Source organism: Scyliorhinus torazame, chromosome 3, assembly GCF_047496885.1.
Source record: "Scyliorhinus torazame isolate Kashiwa2021f chromosome 3, sScyTor2.1, whole genome shotgun sequence".
In the NCBI taxonomy this organism is placed as follows: Eukaryota; Metazoa; Chordata; class Chondrichthyes; order Carcharhiniformes; family Scyliorhinidae; genus Scyliorhinus; species Scyliorhinus torazame.
In genome coordinates this window covers 190,795,828-190,817,639 of record NC_092709.1, presented here as the reverse complement: position 1 = coordinate 190,817,639, position 21,812 = coordinate 190,795,828, and the positions used below count along the sequence as shown (strand labels likewise).

General features: G+C 49.5%; 1 protein-coding gene across 2 annotated transcripts in view; it reads right to left on the bottom strand.

Annotated features, from left to right (window-relative positions):
- Positions 1–21,812, bottom strand: part of slc30a9 (solute carrier family 30 member 9) — a 201,548-nt gene that overhangs the window by 144,358 nt on the left and 35,378 nt on the right. For both annotated transcript variants that reach the window (XM_072496665.1, XM_072496666.1), the window contains one exon: positions 20,043–20,163. In XM_072496665.1, coding sequence (XP_072352766.1) covers positions 20,043–20,139 — 97 coding nt within the window. In that variant the 5' untranslated portion in view covers positions 20,140–20,163. The remainder of the gene's footprint in view (positions 1–20,042; positions 20,164–21,812) is intronic.

The following is a 21,812-nucleotide window of genomic DNA, read 5'->3' as shown; positions in this document are numbered from 1 at the left end:
CTGCAGGTTTCCTTTCCTAAAGGGCACTGATGAAATCAGTTAATTTTTTTTATGATAAGAGTCACCTTTACCTATAGCAGTATTTTACTTCCAGCTTTAAAAACAAATTCAGATTCTCAAACTGCTACGGTAGAAATTAAACTTAAATGTTCTGGATTCCTGGTCCTGTACACCACCACCATACCAGTTATTGAGGCAGAACTATCAAAACACTGGAGTACAAATAGAAAATGATGTGGAGCTGCTGGCGTTGGACTGGGGTGAGCACAGTAAGAAGTCTTACAACACCAGGTTAAAGTCCAACAGGTTTGTTTCGAATCACTAGCTTTCGGAGCACTGCTCCTTCCTCAGGTGAATGAAGAGGTGGGTTCCAGAAACATATATAGATATATATAGACAAAGTCAAAGATGCATGACGATACTTTGAATGAGAGTCTTTGCAGGTAATTAAGTCTTTACAGATCCAGAGAGAGGGGTAATCACAGGTTAAAGAGGTGTGAATTGTCTCAAGCCAGGACTGTTGGTAGGATTTCACAAGCGTCCTGAAGGCCGCCTTGGAGAACGCTTACTCGAAGATCAGAGGCCAAATGCCTTTGACTGCTGAGGTGTTCCCCAACTGGAAGGGAACATTCCTGCCCGACGATTGTTGTATGATGTCCGTTCATCCGTTGTCTCAGCTTCTGCATGGTCTCGCCAATGTACCACGCTTCAGGACATCCTTTCCTGCAGCGTATGGGGTAGACAACGTTGTCCGAGTCGCACGAGTATGTACCACGTACCTGGTGGGTGGTGTTCTCACGTGTAATGGTGGTACCCATGTCGATGATCTGGCACGTCTTGTAGAGATTGCCATGGCAGGGTTGTGTGGTGTCGTGGTCGTTGTTCTGAAGGCTGGGTAGTTTGCTGCAAACAATGGTCTGTTTGAGAGTGCGCAACCTCAACAGCCCCGTCTCCGAGGGTTCCGAGTACCTCCTGTTCACTTGCAGAATCTCCTCCACTAGCTTTTCCATCTCCACCCGCTCTGCCTCCTCCGTGTGCCATTTTCAAAATAAAACTCCTCTCACCACTGCCTTCAATGCTTCCTACAACGTGCCCACAAAAACCTCCCGTGTCGTTTATCTCCACATAACACCTCATCTGACAAAAGCCCCACATCTAGCCTCCATTGCGGGAGCTGGCCCCCATCCTTATTCACCCACAAGTTCACCCAATGCGGAGCATGATCCGACACCACTATCGCTGAATACTCCACTTCAACTGCCTCCATCAACAACGTCCTACCTAGGATGAAAAAAATCAATTCGGGAGTACATCCTGTGCACATGAGAGAAGAACAAAAATTCCTTAGCCCTCGGCCTCCCAAACCTCCACGGATCCAACCCCCCCTTGCCCCCCCCAATTTGCTCCATAAACCCCCTTTGCTACCGCCAACACCCTCCCTGACCTCAAACTCAACTGACCCAGCCCCGGGTGTAAAACCGTATTAAAATCCTCCATTATCAGCCGATGCGAGTCCAGATCGGGGATCTTCCCCACACCCGCCTCAAACTCCATATCGTCCCAGTTTTGAGCATAAATATTCATTGGCATCCCATCCAATTTCTCATTCAACATCACATATCTCCCCCCAGTCAGCGTCTACGCTTGCCACTTCGAATGCCACCCATTTATTAAATCAAAATTGCCACCCACACCCTCATTTTAGAGTCTAATCTCAAATGAAATACCTGCCCAACCCACTTTTTCCTCAACCTAGTCTGATGCACCACCTTCAGATGCGTCTCCTATAACAGAGCTACGTCCGCCTTTAAACTTTTAAAATGTGTGGACACGCGGGCCCTCTTGACCAGCCCATTCAACCCTCGCACGTTCCAAGAGATCAGCCTGCTCACCCCCCACTGCGCTTCCATGAACTAGCCTGCCCAGCTAGCCTGGTAGCCCCCGCCCATGGCGCCTAGCATCCCACCCCCCCCCCACTCAAACATTACCACCGTGCAAACTTAACAGCACCCCCCAAACACAAAGAAAAAAGCAACCCACCATCCCCCACCAAGAACAAACACAGACCAATGGCCCCAAACACAATACAAAAATATCCCAAACAAACCCAAAGGAACAGAAAGAGAACATCTCCAAAGTTCAGTGCCCTCCTTCGCCTGCCAGTTCATTGTCTGACAAATTCCATCGCCTCGTCAGGCGTCCCGAAGTACAGCTCCCGACCCTTATAGGTCACTCTCAGGCGCAGTTGGTCAGCATGCCAAAGTTCACCACCTTCTTAAAGAGGGCCACCTTCACTTTGTTGAAGCCCGCTCTTCTCTTAGCCAACTCCACACCCAGATCCTGGTATACTTGCAGCTGGCTCCCAGGTAGAGCACCTCGACTGCCTGGCCCACATCAGGATCCGCAGGCACACCACCATTGCTCTCGCCGCCTCGTTCCCCTGCGGCTTCCTCATCAGTGACTTGTGCGCCCGGTTCGCTTCCAAGGGCCGTACACATGCCCCCTCACCCAGCAGCTTCTCGACCCAGCAGCTTCTCAAACATTCAAGCAACATATGTGCCGGCGTCTGCTCCCTCGCTGCCCTCTGGCAGTCCCACGATCCTCAGATTTTCCCTTCGAGACCAATTCTCCAGGTCCTCCACTTTCTCCTGCAGCCCCCTCTGTTGATCCAACATCATCCCCATCTCCGCTGCCATCGAGACAAGCTGCTCTTCGTGCTCCCCCATTGTCTCCGCCACCTTCTGCATCATCTGGCTGAGCCTCCGGCCTCACTCCACGCAATTGATCCCCGCCTTTAAGCGGGTCCACCACCCTAGCCAGGGCCTTCAAATTCTCCTTCCTCTACTGGGTGAACCTTGTTAAGGAAGTCCACCAGCTGCTCCATAGACCATGGAGAGGGTAGGATTGGCCCCCAACCCTCCACCATCTTCACCTCTGTCACTTGCACAGCTCCAGCAATCTCCAACTGTTCCCTTTTTGTTCGGCCACTTCTGGTCCACGAATCCATCCACCGAAGGGACACCGTCTCCTACCATCCCTCCTGCACCCTTTTTTAAAAATCAGCAAATCCACCCATTAGCCGAGGGAAAGGTCTGCAAATTCCACCATGAGCAGGAGCCACCAAATGTGCGACCACTCACACCGTGGCCACCACCGGTAATCCCTGGCGGACTTCTTAACTGAGAAGTTCAGCCAGCAGAGGGGGAAAGCCCTGGAGGATCTGGTCAAGGTGACAACCGCTTAAAGCAGGGATTGACCGAGTGGAGCAGAGGCTGGAGTCAGCACAAGGAACAGCTCGCCTCCTTGGTGGCCGAGGTGGGGGTGATGCAGGAGACCCAAGAGGTTGAAGGAGAAGGTGGAGGATGTGGAAAACCACTCCAGAAGGCAAAATTTGCAGATCATGGGGATGCCCGAAGTCATCGAAGGAGCGGAGGCCGGCACATGTGGCCAAAATGTTGGAAAAGGTGGGATGGGGCCTTTGCCCGGCCTCTGGAGATCGACCGAGCACACAGGGTGCTGATGAGGATGCCACAGAAGGGCGTGCCGCCGAGGGCGATGGGAGTGTGGTTTTGCCGCTTCTTGGACAAAGGAGATTAGTCAGTGGGTAAGGCAGACGAGGAAGTGCACCGAGTTTCAGGTGTACCAAGGCCTGGGTGCAGAACTGGCGCCGCATTTAACCGGGTCAAAGCTGCCCTCATCAAGAAGGGGGTGACGTTTGGTGTACCGGCCCACCTCTGGGTGACTTTCCAGGATTGAGAACACTATTTTGGTACACCAGGGGAGACAATGGAGTTTTGAGGGCTCAATGGACTGGCAGGAGGAGGACTACATTGAACTTTTGAGGAGGTGGAAGGAGGTGTTTTCTTTTGGTTGTTTTTGGAGGGCCTTTTCTCCTTTGAAATGTTTTGCTGGGTTTGTAGCAGGGTGCATGGGGAGCATCAAGGGCGAGTGCATCTTTTCTGATCTTCGTTTCTTGAGGGAGTGCGGATATGCACAGGAGTGCCATGCTAGCTGGGCGGACTAGTTAACGGATACATAGATACATAGAAGATAGGAGCAGGAGGCGGCCTTTTGGCCCTTCGAGCCTGCTCCGCCATTCATCACGATCATGGCTGATCATCCAACTCAAAAACACTGCTTTCAAGACTTCCGGTGGCGTGGGCGAGCAGGGCGGCCGCAACAACAAGAGCTCCCGCTCATGGCCGCGATTCGCGGCGATTTCGGAGAAATCCCCGAGTCCTCACGCACCCCCCGACTATCGTCGACCTTTGGGGCCGCCACGAGCAGACAGCAGGCCGGTTTAAAAACCGGCGAAGAACCCCGCCCGGGTGTCGGGCAGGCTCAGGCGCAGGGCCCAGCGTGGCAGGTCAGAGTAGCGGGGGCGGAGCTACGAGGGCAGGGCGGCAGGCCCGAGGCCAGGGCACCATGTAGGGAGGGTGGCTCCACGTTGGAAGAAGAAAGAAGGTTGAAGCCTGGTCCCAGGTGAATGCAGAGGAGAAAGAAAGAAGATTTAACGAAGTTTGGTGAAAGTTTTTTTTTCCTCTCCCTCTCCCCCCTTTTTTTTTCAAAAATTAATGTCAGATTGATGAAGGGCAGGAGGGTGAAGGGGAGAGAGGAGAAAAGAAAGAAGATAAAAAACAATAAGTCACTAAAGGATGCGAAGAGCAGCGTCGAAGAAAGGAGGAAACGCGGGTTCGCCGCCGAAGGAGAAGACGAGCAAAAGTTTGACAGGATGGCGGAAGCCGAACTGCAAGGCGGGCCGCACTACATACGGTGGAGAAGATGACCGAGGTGATGGCGGTGGAGCTGGAAAACATTTGGTGAGACACATGGAGGCCTTGAGGAAAGAGATGGCGGTCGTGTTGAGGTCATGGGTGGAGGAGGCAATCGGCCTGATGAGGGTGGAGGTGGCAAAGGCATCGGCCGAGGTGAGAGAGCAGGGCGAGAAGATGAAGGAGGTGGAGGAGGCCGTGACACGACACAGCGACCAGGTCACCTCGATGGGGGACGAGCTGCGGAGGGTTGGTGCAGGTTAACAGAGGACTCCGAACAAAGCTGGAAGACTTGGAAAACCGCTCAAGGCGGCACAATTTGAGAATTGTGGGCTTGCCCGAAGGGACAGAGGGCCCAAGGTCAACGCAATACTTGGCTAAGAAGTTGGCGGAGCTGATGGGGGAGGGCGAGAACCCCACCCTGTACGAGCTAGACCGAGCTCATCGGTCATTAAGGCCGAAGCCCAAAGTGAACGAGCCGCCAAGGGCAGTAATTATCTGCTTCCATAAGTTTTGCATGAAGGAGAAAGTATTAAGCTGGGCGAAGCAGGAGCGTGAGGTGCTGTGGGATGGTACTGCGGTTCGGATCTACCAGGACTTGACGGTGGAGTTGGCAAAAAGACGAGCGGCGTTTGGGCGAGTGAAGGCGGCTTTGTACAAGGGGGTGCAATTTGGTGTGGTGTACCCGGCGAAGTAGAGAGTAACATATAACGCCAAAGACTTTTATTTTGAGACAGCGGAGGCGGCTGAGGCGTTCATGAGGGCAGAAGGCTTGGGACAGACGTGAAGAGCGGAACTGGAAGAGAGACTATGGACTGTGTATGAGCGGCTGGAAAATGTACAAATGTTACAACTTTCTTTTTACTGATTTGTATTGAAATTTACTTCTCTTTGCATTGTTACAGAGTTCAAGTTAATGGCGTTCTGTGTTGCGACGGTTAAATGTTATGTTAGTGAATTGTAGGGGTTGGATTGTTGGGTTTGTTTTGGTGTTTCTTTCTCTGGGACTGGGTGGAAGGGGGCGAGAGGTCTTGGCGGGGGGAGCCACCCGCACTAGCTAACTAAAGTCAGCTAGTGAATGGGGGTGAGGAGAGAGGAGGACTGCGGACGTTGGAGCCTGGATAGCAGGCTTCAATGGGCCTACGGGGCAAGCAAGAGGGGGTGGAGGGATGGATGTTGGATGATTTTTTTGTAGGGGGGGTTCTTGGGTTGGGGGGGGGTGGGGGAGGAGAAGGGGTTCGATGTTAACAATGGACAGGGGCGGGTCAGGCTTATGGGGCAGGGCCCGGTGGTATGGTGATGGTGGATAAGAAAGGTGGGGGGGGTGGGTGTGAGAGACCCCCAGTAAGGATAATCACGTGGAACGTGAGAGGTCTAGGAGGTCCGGTCAAGAGGTCAAGGGTGCTTGCACATCTTTAAAGTTTGAAAGCCGATGTAGCAATGCTGCAGGAGACTCACTTGAGGGTGAAGGACCAGGTGAGACTTAAATAGGGCTGTGTTAGCAAAGTGTTTCACTCCGGATTTGATGGAAGGGCTCGAGGGGTAGCGGTGCTGGTCAGCAAAAGGGTACGCTTCCAGATGGAGAAGGTGGTGGCAGATCAGGGGGGTAGATATGTGATTGTGACAGGGGCACTGGAGGGGAGATTAGTGGCGCTGTTAAGTGTATACGGTCCGGGGGGGGGGGGGGAAAGAGAGAGAGAGAGAGAGAGAGAGAGAGAGAGAGAGAGAGAGAGAGAGAGAGAGAGAGAGAGAGAGAGAGAGAGAGAGAGAGAGAGAGAGAGAGAGAGAGAGAGAGACTGGAACTTGGTGCAGGAGCCAAGGTTGGACAGATCACGGCCGCGCTCGCTGGTCCCATCAGGGGGGCAAAGGTGCTGGCTGGGCTAATGGTAGAAATGGGAGGGGTGGACCCTTGGGAGGTTCCTGCACCCAAGGGAACGGGAGTATTCGTTTTTCTCTGCAGTCCATAAGGTATACTCGCGGATCGACTTTTTTGTGGTGGGGAAGGCTTTGCTGGCTGAAGTCAATGGGTCGGAATACTCTGCAATTGCAGTGTCAGATCACGCTCCACATTGGGTGGATATGGTGCTGGAGAAGGGGGCAGCGCAGAGACCGGGATGGAAACTGGATGTGGGACTTTTGGAGAACCAAGTGTTCTGTGAGAAAATTGAAAAGGTAATTAAGGAATATGTAGGTTTCAATTGTACGGGTGAGGTGTCGAAGGCAGTCGTCTGGGAGGCTCTAAAGGCGGTGGTGAGAGGTGAGGTAATTTTGTTTAAGGCCAGGATGGATAAAGAGGCGAGGTTCGAGCGGCAGAGGGCAATAGATGAGATGTTGGAGGTAGATAGGAGGTATGCAGAGGATGGGGACCCAGCGAAGCTGGAAAAGAGGAAGGAACTACAGGCGAGCTTCGACCGACTGTCCACCAGGAAGGCGGTGCGCCAACTGAGACGAGCAAGGGGTGCAGTTTATGAACATGGAGATAAGGCTCCGGATAAGGCTGCCTCCGGAGGGAGGCAGCGGCAAGGGAAATTCTTCAGGTAAAGGATAGGGCAGGGAAGTTGGTGGTGGCCCCAGTGCTGATTAACAAGGTTTTTGAGGAGTTTTATGAGAGGTTGTACAAGTCAGAGCCACTCGGGGGAGACCGTGAGATGCAGGAATTTTTAGATGGGTTGGAGTACCCGAGGCTAGGGGAGGGGGACAGGGCTACATTAGAAGGAGCAATAGTGGAGCAGGAGATAAAGGATGCGATTGGGAGGATGCAGTCGGGGAAGGTGGCAGGGCCGGATGGGTTTCCGGTGGAATATTATAAAAAATTTAAGGATAGGTTGGCACCCCTGATGGTGGGGATGTTTGAGGAGGCGATAGGGAAGGGGGTGTTGCCGCAAACCTTGGGGCAGGCATCGATTTCCCGGTTACTAAAAAAAGATAAGGATTCGACGGAGTGTGGGTCGTATCGGCCCATATCACTTCTGAATGTGGACGTAAAAGTGTTGGCGAAGGTACTGGCGGGTAGGCTGGAGGAGTGCCTTCCAAAGGTGATAGGGGAGGATCAGACGGAGTTCGTGAAAGGGAGGCAGCTGTTTTCGAACATTAGGAGGGTTTTGAACGTTGTTATGGCACCGGCGGAAAGAAAGGAAACAGAGGTAGTTGTGGCATTGGACGCCGAGAAGGCTTTTGATCGGGTAGAATGGGGGTACCTGATGGCAGTGCTGGAGCGGTTTGGGATTGGACCAAGGTTTGTGAACTGGATAAAGCTATTATATCAGGAACCGAAGGCGAGTGTCCGCACAAATAATATCAGTTCGAGATACTTTTCTCTCCACCGTGGGACGAGACAGGGATGTCCAATGTCCCCCCTGCTGTTTGCACTTGCGATTGAGCCGTTGGCCATCACATTGAGAAGTTCGGGAGCATGGAAAGGAATAGTGCGGGGGGGGGGGGGGGATAGAGCATAGGGTGTCCTTATATGCCGACGACTTGCTGCTGTATGTGTCGGAGCCGAGTGCGTCGATAGGAGGAATATTGGAGCTACTGCGGGTATTTGGGTCTTTCTCAGGGTACAAGTTGAACCTGGACAAGATTGAGTACTTTGTGGTGTCTCGGCCGGGGGTGGGGGCAGGGGTGGGGGGGTTGCCATTCCGTAGAGCAGGGACTCATTTTAGGTATCTGGGGTGCAGGTTGCCCGGGAGTGGGGGAGGCTTCGCAGGTACAACATCACTAGCTTGGTGGGGAGAGTGAAAGCCGATCTGGCAAGGTGGGATGGCTTCCTCTGTCACTGGCTGGTCGGGTACAGGCGGTTAAAACAAATGTGTTGCCGCGATTCCTGTTTATTTTTCAATGCCTACCGATTTTCCTGCCAAAGTCTTTTTTCAGGGAGATTGAGGGAAGGATTACCTCATTCATATGGGGAGGGAAGGTGGCCAGAGTGAGAAAGGTGCTGCTACAGAGGGGAAGGCAGGCAGGGGCTTTGGGTCTCCCGAACCTGTTGTACTACTACTGGGCGGCGAACTTGGAGAAAGTGTGGAGCTGAGTCAGAGAGGTTGATTCTCAGTGGGTCAGAATGGAGGAGAGTTTGTGCAGGGAGTCGGGGCTGAAGGCACTTGCAACAGCGCCGTTCCCGATAGCTCCGGGGAAATATTCAGGGAGTCCGGTAATAATAGCTTCATTGAAAATCTGGAGGCAGTTTTGACAACACTTCGGGTTGGGTTTAGGGTCAAGGGAAATGCCGATTCGGGGGAACCACAGATTTGAGCCAGGGAGGTGGGATGGAAGTTTTCGGAAATGGGAAGAGAAGGGGATTAAGACGCTAAAAGATTTGTTTCTTCGGGGTCGGTTTGCAGGATTGAGGGAGCTGGAAGCGAAGCATGCGCTAGAGCAGGGAGAAGTGTTTAGGTACATGCAGGTTCGGGATTTTGCCAGGAAGGAGATACAGAGCTTCCCAGAGGAACCGGCCTCCACATTGCTGGAGGAGGTGTTGACGACAAGGGGACTGGAGAAGGGGCAGTGTCAGCGGTGTAGGGAGCTATTCTGGAAGAGGATAAGGCACCACTGGAAGGGATCAAAGCAAAGTGGGAGGAAGAGCTGGGAGAGGTTATAGAGGGGGGGGTCTGGTGTGAGGTGCTCCAGAGAGTGAATGCCTCCACCTCATGTGCGAGGTTGGGGCTGATACAGCTGAAGGTGGTATATAGAGCGCACCTCACGAGGGAGAGGATGAGCCGATTTTTTGAAGGAGTAGAGGATGTGTGTGAGCGTTGCGGGGGGGGCCCGCGAATCACTTTCACATGTTTTGGTCCTGTCCAAAGCTAGGGGAGTACTGGAAGGAGGTGTTTAGGGTAATTTCCAAGGTGGTGTGTGTGAAACTGGACCCGGGTCCCCAGGAGGCCATATTCAGGGTGTCGGACCAGCCAGGGTTGGAAACGGGAGCGGAGGCAGATATCATAGCCTTCGCCTCGTTGATCGCCCGAAGGCGGATCCTGCTGGGATGGAGAGCAGCCTCTCCACCCAGTCCCTGGCGTGGTGGGGGGACCTGTTGGAATACTTGACCCTTGAGAAGGTTAAGTTCGAACTGAGGGGAAGCTCGGAGGGGTTCTACAAGTCATGGGCACTATCTATTATGCACTTTCAAGAACTGGATAACATCGAACATTAGTTGGGGGGAGGGCTGTGTAGATTAAGGGTGACTACGGGTAATCCCGGATTCCTTTTTGTCATTTGTTTATGTAAACATGCAGGCTGATGTTTGGGGGTTGGTGGGCGGGTGGGATAGTTGTTATTATGGGGATTGACATATCTTGCTGATTATTGTTTATTGTTGATGGGTGTAAATGTGGGAGAAAATGTGAAAAAGGAGAATAAAAATATTTTTTTTTTTTTTAAACCCTGCTTTCTCCCCATAGCCTTTGATCCCTTTCTCCCCAAGTTTATCTTGACTATATTCAAAGTTTTAGCATCAACGACTTCCTGTGGTAATGAATTCCACAGGCTCACCACTCTTTGGGTGAAGAAATGTTTCCTTATCTCTGTCCGAAATACTTTACCCTGAATCCTCAGCATGCGGCCCCTGGTTCTGGACACACCCATCATGGGTAACATCTTCCCTGCATCTACCCTCTCTAGTCCCGTTAGAATTTTATAAGTCTCTATGAGATCACCCCTCATTCTTCTGAACTCCAGCGAGAACAATCCCAACCCAGTCAATCTCTCCTCATATGACAGTCCCGCCATCCCTAGAATCAGTCTGGTAAACCTTCACTGCACTCCCTCGAGAGCAAGAACATCCTTCCTCAGAGATGGAGACCAAAACTGCACACAATACTCCAGGTGTGGCCTCACCACGGCCCTGTACAATTGCAGCAACACATCCCTGCTTCTATACTCATAATATCTCGCAATGAAGGCCAACATACCATTAGCCTTCTTTACCGCCTGCTGCACCTGCATGCTTACCTTCAACGAATGGTGCACAAGGACACGCACGTCCCATGGACACTCCCCTCTCCCAATTTACAACCTTTCAGGTAGTAACCCGCCTTCCTGTTTTTGCTTCCAAAGTGAATAACCTCACAGTTATCCAAATTATACTGCATCTGCCATTGATTTGCCCACTCGCCCAACCTGTCCAGATCATGCTATAGGATCCCTGCATCCTCGTCACAATTCACCCTCCCACGTAACTTGGTATCATCTGCAAACTTTGAAATGTTACATTTTGTTCCCACATCCAAATCATTAATATATATTGTGAATGAACAAATGAAATGAGCTCATTTTTGGAGTTTTGGACTGCACAGGGGAATGGGTAGCTGGGGTCCCAGCTCAGATCCCTGTGGTACCCAACTAGTTACTGCCTGCCATTTTGAAAAGGATCCATTAATCCCTACTCGGTTTCCTCTCTGGATTGGATTTGTTTGTCACGTGTACTGAGGTACAGTGAAAAGTATTTTTCTGCGAGCAGCTCAACAGATTAAGAACATGAAAAGAAAAGGAAATAAAAGAAAATACATAATAGGGCAACACAAGGTACACAATGTAACTAACTACACCAGCAGCGGCATCGGATGAAGCATGCAGGGGTGTAGTATTAATGAGGTCAGTCCATAAGAGGGTCGTTTAGGAGTCTGGTAACAGCGTTGAAGAAGCTGTTTGAGTCTGTTCGTCCGTGTTCTCAGACTTCTTTATCTCCTGCCTGATGGAAGAAGTTTGAAGATGGAGTAAGCCGGGTGGGAGGGGTCTTTGACTATGCTGCCCGCTTTCCCCAGGCAGCGGGAGGTGTAGATGGAGTAAATGGATGGGAGGCAGGTTCTTGTGATGGACTGGGCGATGTTCACGACTCTCTGAAGTTTCTTGCGGTCCTGGGCCGAGCAGTTGCCATACCAGGCTGTGATGCAGCCAGATAGGATGCTTTCTATGGTGCATCTGTAAAAGTTGGACAGTTAATGTGGACATGCCGAATTTCTTTAGTTTCCTGAGGAAGTATAGGCGCTGTTGTGTTTTCTTGATTGTAGCGTCGACATGGGCGGACCAGGACAGAATTTTGGAGATGTGCACCCCTAGGAATTGGAAACTGCTAACCATCTCCACCTTGGCCCATTGATGCTGACAGGGGTGTGTATAGTACTTTGCTTCCTGAAGTCAATGACCAGCTCTTCAGTTTTGCTGGCATTGAGGGAGAGTTTATTGTCGCTGCACCACTCCACTAGGTTTTCTATCTCCCTCCTGTATTCTGACTCGTCGTTATTCGAGATCCGGCCCACGATGATAGTATCGTCAGGAAACTTGTAGTTGGAATCAAATTTTGCCACGCAGTCGTGTGTGTATACAGGGAGTAGAGTAGGGGTCTAAGTACGCAGCCTTGCGGGGCCCCGGTATTGAGGACTATTGTGGAGAAGATGTTGTTGTTTATTCTTACTGATTGTGGTCTGTGGGTCAGAAAGTCGAGAATCCAGTTGCAGAGTAAGGGGCCAAGTCCTAGGTTTTTGGAGTTTTGGTATGAGCTTGGCTGGGATTATGGTGTTGAAGGCAGAGCTGTAGTCAATAAATAGGAGTCTGATGTAAGAGTCCTTGTTGTTGAGATGCTCCAGGGATGAGTGTAGGGCCAGGGAAATGGCGTCTGCTGTGGACCGGTTGCGGTGGTATGCGAATTGCAATGGATCAAGGAGTTCTGGGAGTATGGAGGTGATGCGCTTCATGACCAACCTTTTGAAGCATTTCATTAAGACTGAAGACAGGGCCACCGGACAGTAGTCATTGAGGCACGTTGCCTGGTTCTTCTTTGGCACTGGTATGATGGTGGTCTTCTTGAAGCCGGTGGGGACCTCGGAGTGGAGTAGGGACAGGTTAAAAGATGTCCGCGAACTCATCTGGCAGCTGGTCCGCGCAGGCTCTGAGTGCACGACCAGGGATCCCGCCCGGACCCATCGCCTTCCGAGGGTTCACTTTCAGGAAGGCCGATCTGACTTTGGAAGCTGTGATGATGGGTATGGGGGAGTTATGGGCTGCTGTGGCACTCGACAGCGGATTGTCGGTTTCCTGCTCAAACCGAGCATAGAATGCATCAAGTTCATCGAGGAGGTGTGCGCTGCTGCCGGAGATACTGCTCGGCTTCGCTTTGTAGCCCGTTATGTTGTTTAGGCCTTGCCACAACTGCCGAGACTGTCTGCCAACCAGTTCTCTATCCACCTTAATACATTTCCCCCAATCCCATGCGCTTTAATTTTGCACAATAATCTCTTATGCGGGACTTTGTCAAACACCTTCTGAAAGTCCAAATATACCACATCGACTGGCTCCCCCTTGTCAACTGTACTGGTTACATCTTCAAAGAATTCTAACAGATTTGTCAAGAATGATTTTCCCTTCATAAATCCATGCTGACTCTGACTGATCCTTCCACTGTTTTCTAAATGTTCCGCGATAAAGTCCTTGATAATGGATTGAAGCATTTTCCCCACTACCGATGTTACGCTTACTGGTCAATAATTCCCTGCTTTCTCTCTACCTCCCTTTTTGACTATCGGAGTGACATGAGCTACTCTCCAATCTGCAGGGACAGTTCCAGAGTCTATAGAATCCCGGAAGATGACCACCAATGCATCCACTATTTCCAGAGCCACCTCCTTAAGCACTCTGGGATGCAGATTCTCAGGGCCTGGGAATTTATCCGCTTTCAATCCCATCAATTTTCCCAGCACCATTTCTCTACTAATGTCGATCTCCCTCAGTTCTTCCCTCTCGCTAAACCTTTCACTCTCTTTTGTGAAGGCAGAACCAAAGTATGTATTCAATTGCTCAGCCATTTCTTTGTTCCTTATTATGCGTTCCCCTGTTTCTGTCTGTAGGGGGCCGACATTTCTCTTTACCAATCTCTTTCTCTTCACATATCTATAGAAACTCAGTGTCAGTCAAGCATCCTTTCGTACTGCACTTTCCTCTTAATCAATCCCTTCGCCCTTCTTTGGTTAATTCTAAACTGTTCCCAATCCTCAGACCTATTATTTTTCTTGGCCAATCTGTATGCTTCTTCCTTGTATCAGATACTATTTCTAATTTCCTTTGTAAGCCATGGATTGGCCCTCTTACCCCCTTTGCTTCTGTGCCAGACAGGAATGAACAGTTGCTGTAGTTCCCCCATGCGTTCCTTGAATGTTTGCCATTGTCATGTCTTTATTAACTCCCCCCAATCTATCAAGGCCAACTCACGCCTCATATCTTCATAGTTCCCTTTATTAAGATTCAGCACCTTAAGTCTCCGAATCAACTACTTCACTCTGGACTGGACATGAAGATATGGGGGGGGGCAGCGGTGATAGTGAATAAGTGGATGGCGTTTGAAGTGGGCAACATTGTGATGGATAGTGGGAGACTGGAGGGGAATGCCGGTGGTCCTGGTAAATGTTTATGCCCCAAATTGGGATGATGTGGAGTTTATAAGGCGGGTGCTGGGGAACACACAATGGAAATTTTTTACACGGTCATTGAGCCAAACTTGGAATTGTCAAGCCCGAGGTCAGGGAAGGTGTTGGTCGTGGCGATGGAGCTGAAGAGGTTTATGGAGCGTATGGGGGCGTGGGGAGGGGGGCGTGGACGTTTGGGAGGCCAAGGGATGTTCATATTTCTCCCATGTGCACAGGGTGTACTCCCGGATTGATGTTTTCTGTGGTGGACAGGGCGTTGTTGGCGGGGGTGGTCGATTCGGAGTATTCAGCAATTGTAGTCAGAGACCACGCGCCGCACTGGTTGGATTTACGTGTGGACCGGGGGAGGCCCAGTGCCCACAGTGGAGACTGGATGTGGGCTGTTGTAGTGGATGAGGTGTGCGAGCGGGTGAGGGCCGCCATTCGGGGGTACGTGGAGCTGAATGATATGGGGGAAGGTCACTGCCACCACTCAAGGCAGTGGTTCGGGGGGAGTTTAATATTGATTCGGACACATAGGGAGAAGTCAGAACGGCCAGAGAAGGAAAGGCTGATGGAGAGGAGATTTTGAGGGTGGACAGGAGGCACTCAGAGGCCCCAGAGGCAGGGTTGTTGAGGGAGAGGCAGAGGACACGGATGGAGTTTGGATCAGTGTCCACGGGGAAGGCGGTAGGGCAGTTGTGGAGAGCCAAGGGGGTGGCATATTAATATGGGTGGGTGGGTGGGGGATGGGGGGGTAGGATACTGGCCCACCAGCTTAGGAAACAGGAGGTGGCGAGGGAGACTAAAAGTGAAGGACGGGAAGGGTGGTGCTGGACATGGCAGGGGTGAATGGGGTGTTTGAGGAATTTTACAGGAGGTTGTATGAATCGCAGCCCCCAGCCAGGCAGATGTGGCGGTTCCTGGATGGGTTGGAGTTTCCCAGGGTGGATGAGGAGTTGGTGCAAGGTTAGGGGGCCACTATTGGGTTGAGGGAGGTGATGTAGAGTATGGGAGGGATGGAGGCAGGGGATGCCCTGGGCCCGAATGGGTTCTCGGTGGAATTTTATAAGAAGTTTGGGGGCACCTGGGGCCGTTGCTGGTGAGGGTATACAATGAGGCTTGAGAGGGGAGAGTGGTGGTGGTGGTGGTGGTGGGGGGGGGGGGGGGGGGGGGGACTGGCCCCTGCACTATCGCAAGCATCCACCTCCCTGATACTGAAAATAGATAAGGATCCAGAGCAGTGTGGATCGTACTGTCTGATATCGTTGCTGAACGTGCATGCTAAATTGCTGTCAAAGGTGTTGGCTTCGCGAATTGAGGACCACGTCTCGGGGTGATAGACGAGGACCAAACGTCCTTGTGAAAGTGAGACAGTTGCCGGCAAATGTGAAGAGGTTGCTTAACGTGATTATGATGCCTCCCGAAGGGCCAGGAAGTGGAATTGATGATGGACGCGGAGAAGGCTTTCAACCAGGTGGAGTAGGTATATATCTGTGGGAGGTGCTGGTCGGTCTGGGTAAGGGCCAGGGTTTGTGGACTGGGTCCAGGTGCTGTACAAGGCACCGGTCACAAGTGTGCAGACAAACTGGGCGATATTTCGGGTTGCACCGTGGGACAAGGCAGGGGTGCCCACTCTACCCATTGCTTTTTGCCTTGGCTATAGCGCTTAGAGAGAGAGAGTTTGTGTGTGTGTGTGTGGTGGTGGTTGGGGGGGCCTCAAGCACAGCGTTTTGTTGTACGCAGACGACCTGCTGTTATATATTCGGACCCATTGTGGTGCATTGGCAGCATTATGGGGATTTTGGAGGACTTTGGTCAGTTCCCTGGGTCCAAGTTAAACATGGGAAAGAGAGGTGTTCCCAATTAAGACCAGGAGAGAAGGTTGGGGGAGCTGCCGTTTAAGGTGGTGGGACGACCTTCAGATACTTGGGCATCCAGGTGACGCAGGGTTGGGAGCAGCTACACAAGTTAAATTTGACTCGGCTGGTAGAACAGATGAAGGGGGATTTCAAGAGGTGGGACATGCTGTCACTGCCGTTGACCGGACGGGTGCAGACAGTGAAGATGACGGTGCTGCAAAGGTTCCTGTTCATATTTCAGAAGCTTCCGATCTTTATCCGGAAGTCAATCTTTAGGAACATAAACGCGTTGATCTCAGGTTCATATGGGCGGGGTGGGTCAAGAGGGTTTTTTTTTTGGAAGTGGGGGTGGAATTGGTGCTGCCGGATATAATAATTACTACTGGGTGGCTAGTAGCGCTATGGTCAGAAAATAGGTAGTGGAGGGCAGCACGGTGGCGCAGTGGTTAGCACTGCTGCCTCACAGTGCCAAGGTCCCAGGTTCAATCCCGGCTCTAGGTCACTGTCCATGTGGAGTTTACATATTCTCCCCGTATTTGCATGGGTTTTGCCCCCACAACCCAAACATGTGCAGGGCAGGTGGATTGGCCATGCTAAATTGCCCCTTAATTGTAACAAAAATGAATTGGGTACTCTAAATTTAAAAAAAAAAGGAAATAGGTGGTAGGGGAGGGATCGATATGGGGCAGATGGAGGTGGCTTTTTGTAGGGGAATGAGCTTAAGGGCATTGTTCACAGTGCCTCTGCCGTTCTTGCAGCCAGGTACTCCGTGAACCCAATGGTGTTGCTAGCCTTGAGGTTATGGGGACAGTGGAGGCAGCATTTGAGACTGGAGGGTGTCTCGATGTGGGCACCGATCTGTGATAATCATAGGTTTGTATGGACGGGGCTGGTGGGGGGGTTAGATGCAAGGTTTTGGAGGTGGCGGCAGACAGAAGTTGAGCAATTCGAGGATCTGTTCATAGGGGGCAGCTTTTTGAAATTAGAGGACTTAGAGGAGGAACACGAGCTGCTCAGGGAATTGGTTTTAGGTACTTGCAGTTCCGGGACTTTGAGGAAGGTTCCTTCCCTTTCCGGGCTGCCAGCCGGTCTGCAAGATAAGATGTCGTCCAGGGAGGGGGTAGGAGAAGGTGTCAGAGGTCTACAAGAAGCTGATGGGAGACATTAAACGGAAGTGGGAGGAGGCCCTGCAGAGGGTGAATGCATCGTGTGCAAGGCTCAGTCTTATTCAGTTTACCACAGGGCACATATGACGGCAGCAAGGATGAATACACTCTTGCAGGGTGTGAAGAATGTGTGGGCAGTGCGCAGGGAGGCCCACGAATCATGTCCACATGTTTAGCACATGTCCAAAACAGAGGGGGTTCGCGGACTTAATGTCCAAGGTGTTGGAGGTGAAGTAGTGATATTTGGGGCGTCGGAAGACCTGGGAGCCCGGGGGGGGGGGGGCAGAGAGGCCAATGTCTTGGCCTTTGCCTTCCTGATGATAGCCCAGAGACGGACTTTGCTTGGGTGGAGGGATTCGGAGCTGCCGAAAGTGTGGGGGTGGATGAGTGACCTGGTGGAGTTCCCAAGGTTGGAGATGGTCAAGTTTGTCTTGAGAGGGGCGGTCAATGGGTTCGCTCAGAGGTGGGATCCGTTCATTGACTTCTTTGAGGATTGAGATGTCAGCAGAGGGTGTCGCGGTTAAGGGGGAAGACAGGACAGGGTGTGGGCGTTAATTATTTATTATGTTGTACAATTTCACCTTTGCTCTTATTTGTTGTTTGTTGATATAAATGCCTGAATAAAATGTTTTTAAACAAAGCACTTCCCACGCTGCTCTCACCTGGTTTACCCTGGTGAGCTTCACATAGCACAGGAAACCCTTGTGCTGGCTGTTAAAAGCAAAATGTTGGATTAAATCATTGGGCACTTAATTGAAATAACTTATCAATAGTTCCATGGGGTTTCCCAATCTCTGTAAATCCACCGAGTTAAACTGGAAGTGAGCAGGAATGTCATTTTCCCTACCCATGTTTTGGAGCTTTAATCCCCTGCCAATGCCAAAAGAGGTGGGTTCACGAGTTAAAATTCTGACCATGCATCCATCTCAGCTTTCTTTCCCACTTAACTTTGTATCTTCAGCAAATTTTGTGATATATTGCACTCAGTTCCCTCACCTACATCATTAAGTTAGGTTATAAATGGTAGAGGCTCAAGCACTGATCCTTGTGGATCATCCCAAAACAACCCATAGAATCTATCCTCCGTATTGTCTGTTGAACAATCTTCAATCCCCATGAATATATTACATCCAATCCCATAAACCTTAGCCTTCTCCTAAAATATTTTCTATGGTACCTCATTGAATGTTTAAAAACCAAAATATATTACATCCATTGGTTATATATTACATCCCGCTAGTTTATTAAGACCCTGGACCAGACCCTAACAGCTGCTAGGATACTGGACAGAACCCCCAATATTTTATTTCAAATGTAAGACTGAGGAAAGGATACTTCGCTCCAGGAGTAATTCCACACAAATTGAAATATGGTGTATTAATACCAACTTTATTAATAACAGTCTTAAAAGTAACTTTATCATAAAGAAAATAGCTTATTATTACCAGTTAAACAATGCTTAACAATGAAATAATTCCCAACTGCTATCTTTTATCTCCGCTCAAGCAAAATCAATCGCAAGACAAAATCCACTTTTAAGTACATTTGGTAAGGCCCAGGAATACTTGCTGTTAAGAGAGGTCTTGGATAAGCTGCTTTTGAGAACAAAATCCTTCAGGAAACCAGCTTGCAAATTCTTGCCCGTGACAAACTACTGTTTAACTGGTCAGCCTTTTCAGAAACTGTTCTGTTCACAGGTAAAATCTTAACTACATTGCTTGGAGAAAAGCTGCAGCTCTGTCCATAGTCAAGTCTTTAAAGGGACTGAAACTCCATAACTAACTGCTTCAGCCGCCGATTCCTCCCATTAACTACATCTTACTAAAGCTAAACACAATGTCTGTAATTATCTGCTCCCCAGGGCAAATAGAGAAATTCTTGCAGGGGAAAAAAAAAGGACAACATCATAGAATGAAACAGCACAGGAGGATAGTCGGCCCATCAGTCTATGTCAGCACTCTGAAAATTATCCAATTAGTCCACTTCCCTTCTTTTGAAAGTTATCGTGAATCTGCTTCTAGCCGTGTGCTTGTGATCATAAAATTTTGCCAAAAAAATGTTTCTATATGTTGCCTTTGGTTCTTTTGCCAATTGCATTAATTGCAGAGCGGTTAAAAAATAACCAGATTTCACGAGTCCATGTTTCTCCCTAGTGTCGGACTTACATTGCGAAACGGTGGTATAAATGCACCCTTTTAACGTTAAAATGCATCATTAAATAATGTGATTGTTTAGCCCGAATATCTGGCCACTAGTGATGGTGAGAATTTGCAATCCTGACCCTCAAACAAATTGACAGTACAGGAAAGTATCAGTACGCTTATGTATTAATGGGTTGATCTCCAAACATGCACTACTTTGAGGATTATCCACATCTAAAGTGTTTTTATGAGCACTATAGTGGATATTTGAAGGGGATAAGGATAGTTTTCACTTAAAGTTTTACAATGATCCCAATTGAATTTGGCTGTTTTGAGTTCAAACATGAGCCATTTATACATCACTGTTAATCCTTTACAAAGTTGAAAACTATTTTAAAACTGTTTCTGTACCAAAGAAAAGACACTACCAATTACAGACTAGAACAAAACAGGAACACATTAACACAATGATGGGATTGAAGAGATGAAAATTAATTCACATTTATAAATGCTGTTTTAACCAGCAAGTTCAAATTTTGATACTTAATTCACAAGCTGATCATGTACTGTTACAATGTAATTTTAAACTATTGGAATTCTATAGATATAACTCATGGTCATCCAGTCTATTAAACAAAATAACCTGGTCTGATAAAGACAAGGACTAAAACAGAGATACAACAGCATCCTAGAATCATGTCTGACTCACCATAATTGACCTGGCTGGCTCCAACGGCACAAGGTCGGAGATAAAATTTGCACAACGAGTGCCATGGTTTCTGAGCCAGTCCAAGAAACATATTCATAGAATCTTCAAGAAAGAGGTTTTCCTGAGAAAGGAGAAGAAAAAAAAAACTGAAAAAGTAATCATAGGTTAAACATAAATCTTTCCCAGTGGGTTACATATAGTAAGTAGATCCTTCCAAAATACATAAAGCTGGAATCTTTACTTCGGTCGTACAGAACTTAAGTATCGTTGAAAAAACACATGTTCAAGCTTTGTCTTGTTGCACTCATCAGGACACTTGCAAAAACAAAGGAACATAGGAGTAGGAGATGGCCATTCAGCCCATCAGGTCTGCTCCACAATCCATCATCATGGCTGATCATCCACTCCAATTCCGCACCCCCCCCCCCCCCCCACCCCCCTCACCTTCTGCATATCCCTTTACATCATTGACAAGATTTCTAGTGGCCAAATAATACTTTAAACATCTCAATGACCGAGCTGCCATAGCCGTTTGGGGTAGAGAATTCCAAAGCTTGAGGACTTCAAAGATTCATAAGCGGAGTAAAAATGAGTTATCCTCATCTCCATCCTAAGTGGTTTCCGCCTTCCGCTTCTCTCCCCCCCCCCCCCCCCCCCCCCCCCCATCCCCACCCCACCAGTTCTAACTCCCCATCCAGGAGAAACCTCGTATCTGTATTTACCCTGTCTATCCATAGAACCATGGAATAAACTACAATTCAGGAGGCCATTTGACCTATTGAGTCTGAATGACTCATCGAAAGAGCACTTCACCCAGGTCCACCCCCCCACCCTGACCCTCGCAACCTAACCTGCACATCCCTGACACTAAGGGGCAATTTAGCATGGTCAATTCACCTAAGCCTGTACATCTTTGGACTAAGAACATAACATAAGAACTAGGAGCAGGGGTAAGCCATTTGGCCATTCGAGCCTGCTCTGTCATTCAATGATCATGGCTGATCTTTTGTGGACTCAGCTCCACTTTCCCACCCAAACACCATAACCCCTTTATTCCTTTTTTCTTCAAAAAACTATCTTTATCTTGAAGCATTTAATGAAGGAGCCTCAACTGCTTCTTTTGGGCAGGGAATTCCATAGATTCACAACCCTTTGGGTGAAGAAATTGCTCCCGAGCTCAAGGTCTTCAATCAACTTCCCCTTATTTTGAGGTTATGCCCCCTAGTTCTGCTTTCACCCGCCAGTGGAAAAGAACCTCCCGCATCTATCCTGTCTATTCCCTTCATAATTTTATATGTTTCTATAAGATCCCCCCGCATCATTCTAAATTCCAACGATACAGTCCCAGTCTATTCAACCTCTCCTCGTAATCCACACCCCTCATCTCTGGCATTAACCTAGTGAATCTCCTCTGCACATCCTCCAGTGCCAGTACGTCCTTCTCTCAGGTAAGGAGACCAAAACTGAACGCAATTACATCCACGTGTGGCCTCACTAAACACCTTATACAGTTGCAGCATAACCTCTCTCGTCTTCAACTCCATCCCTCTAGCAACGAAGGGCAAAGCTCCATTTGCCTTCTTAATCACCTGTTGCACCTGTAAACCAACTTTTGCAACTCATGCACTAGGACACCCCAGGGTCTCTCTGCACAGCAGCATGTTTTAATATTTTATCATTTAAATAATAATCCCTTTTGCGGTTATTCCTACCAAAATGGATAACCCCACATTTGTCAACTTTGTAGACCCTAGCCCATTCACTTGAACT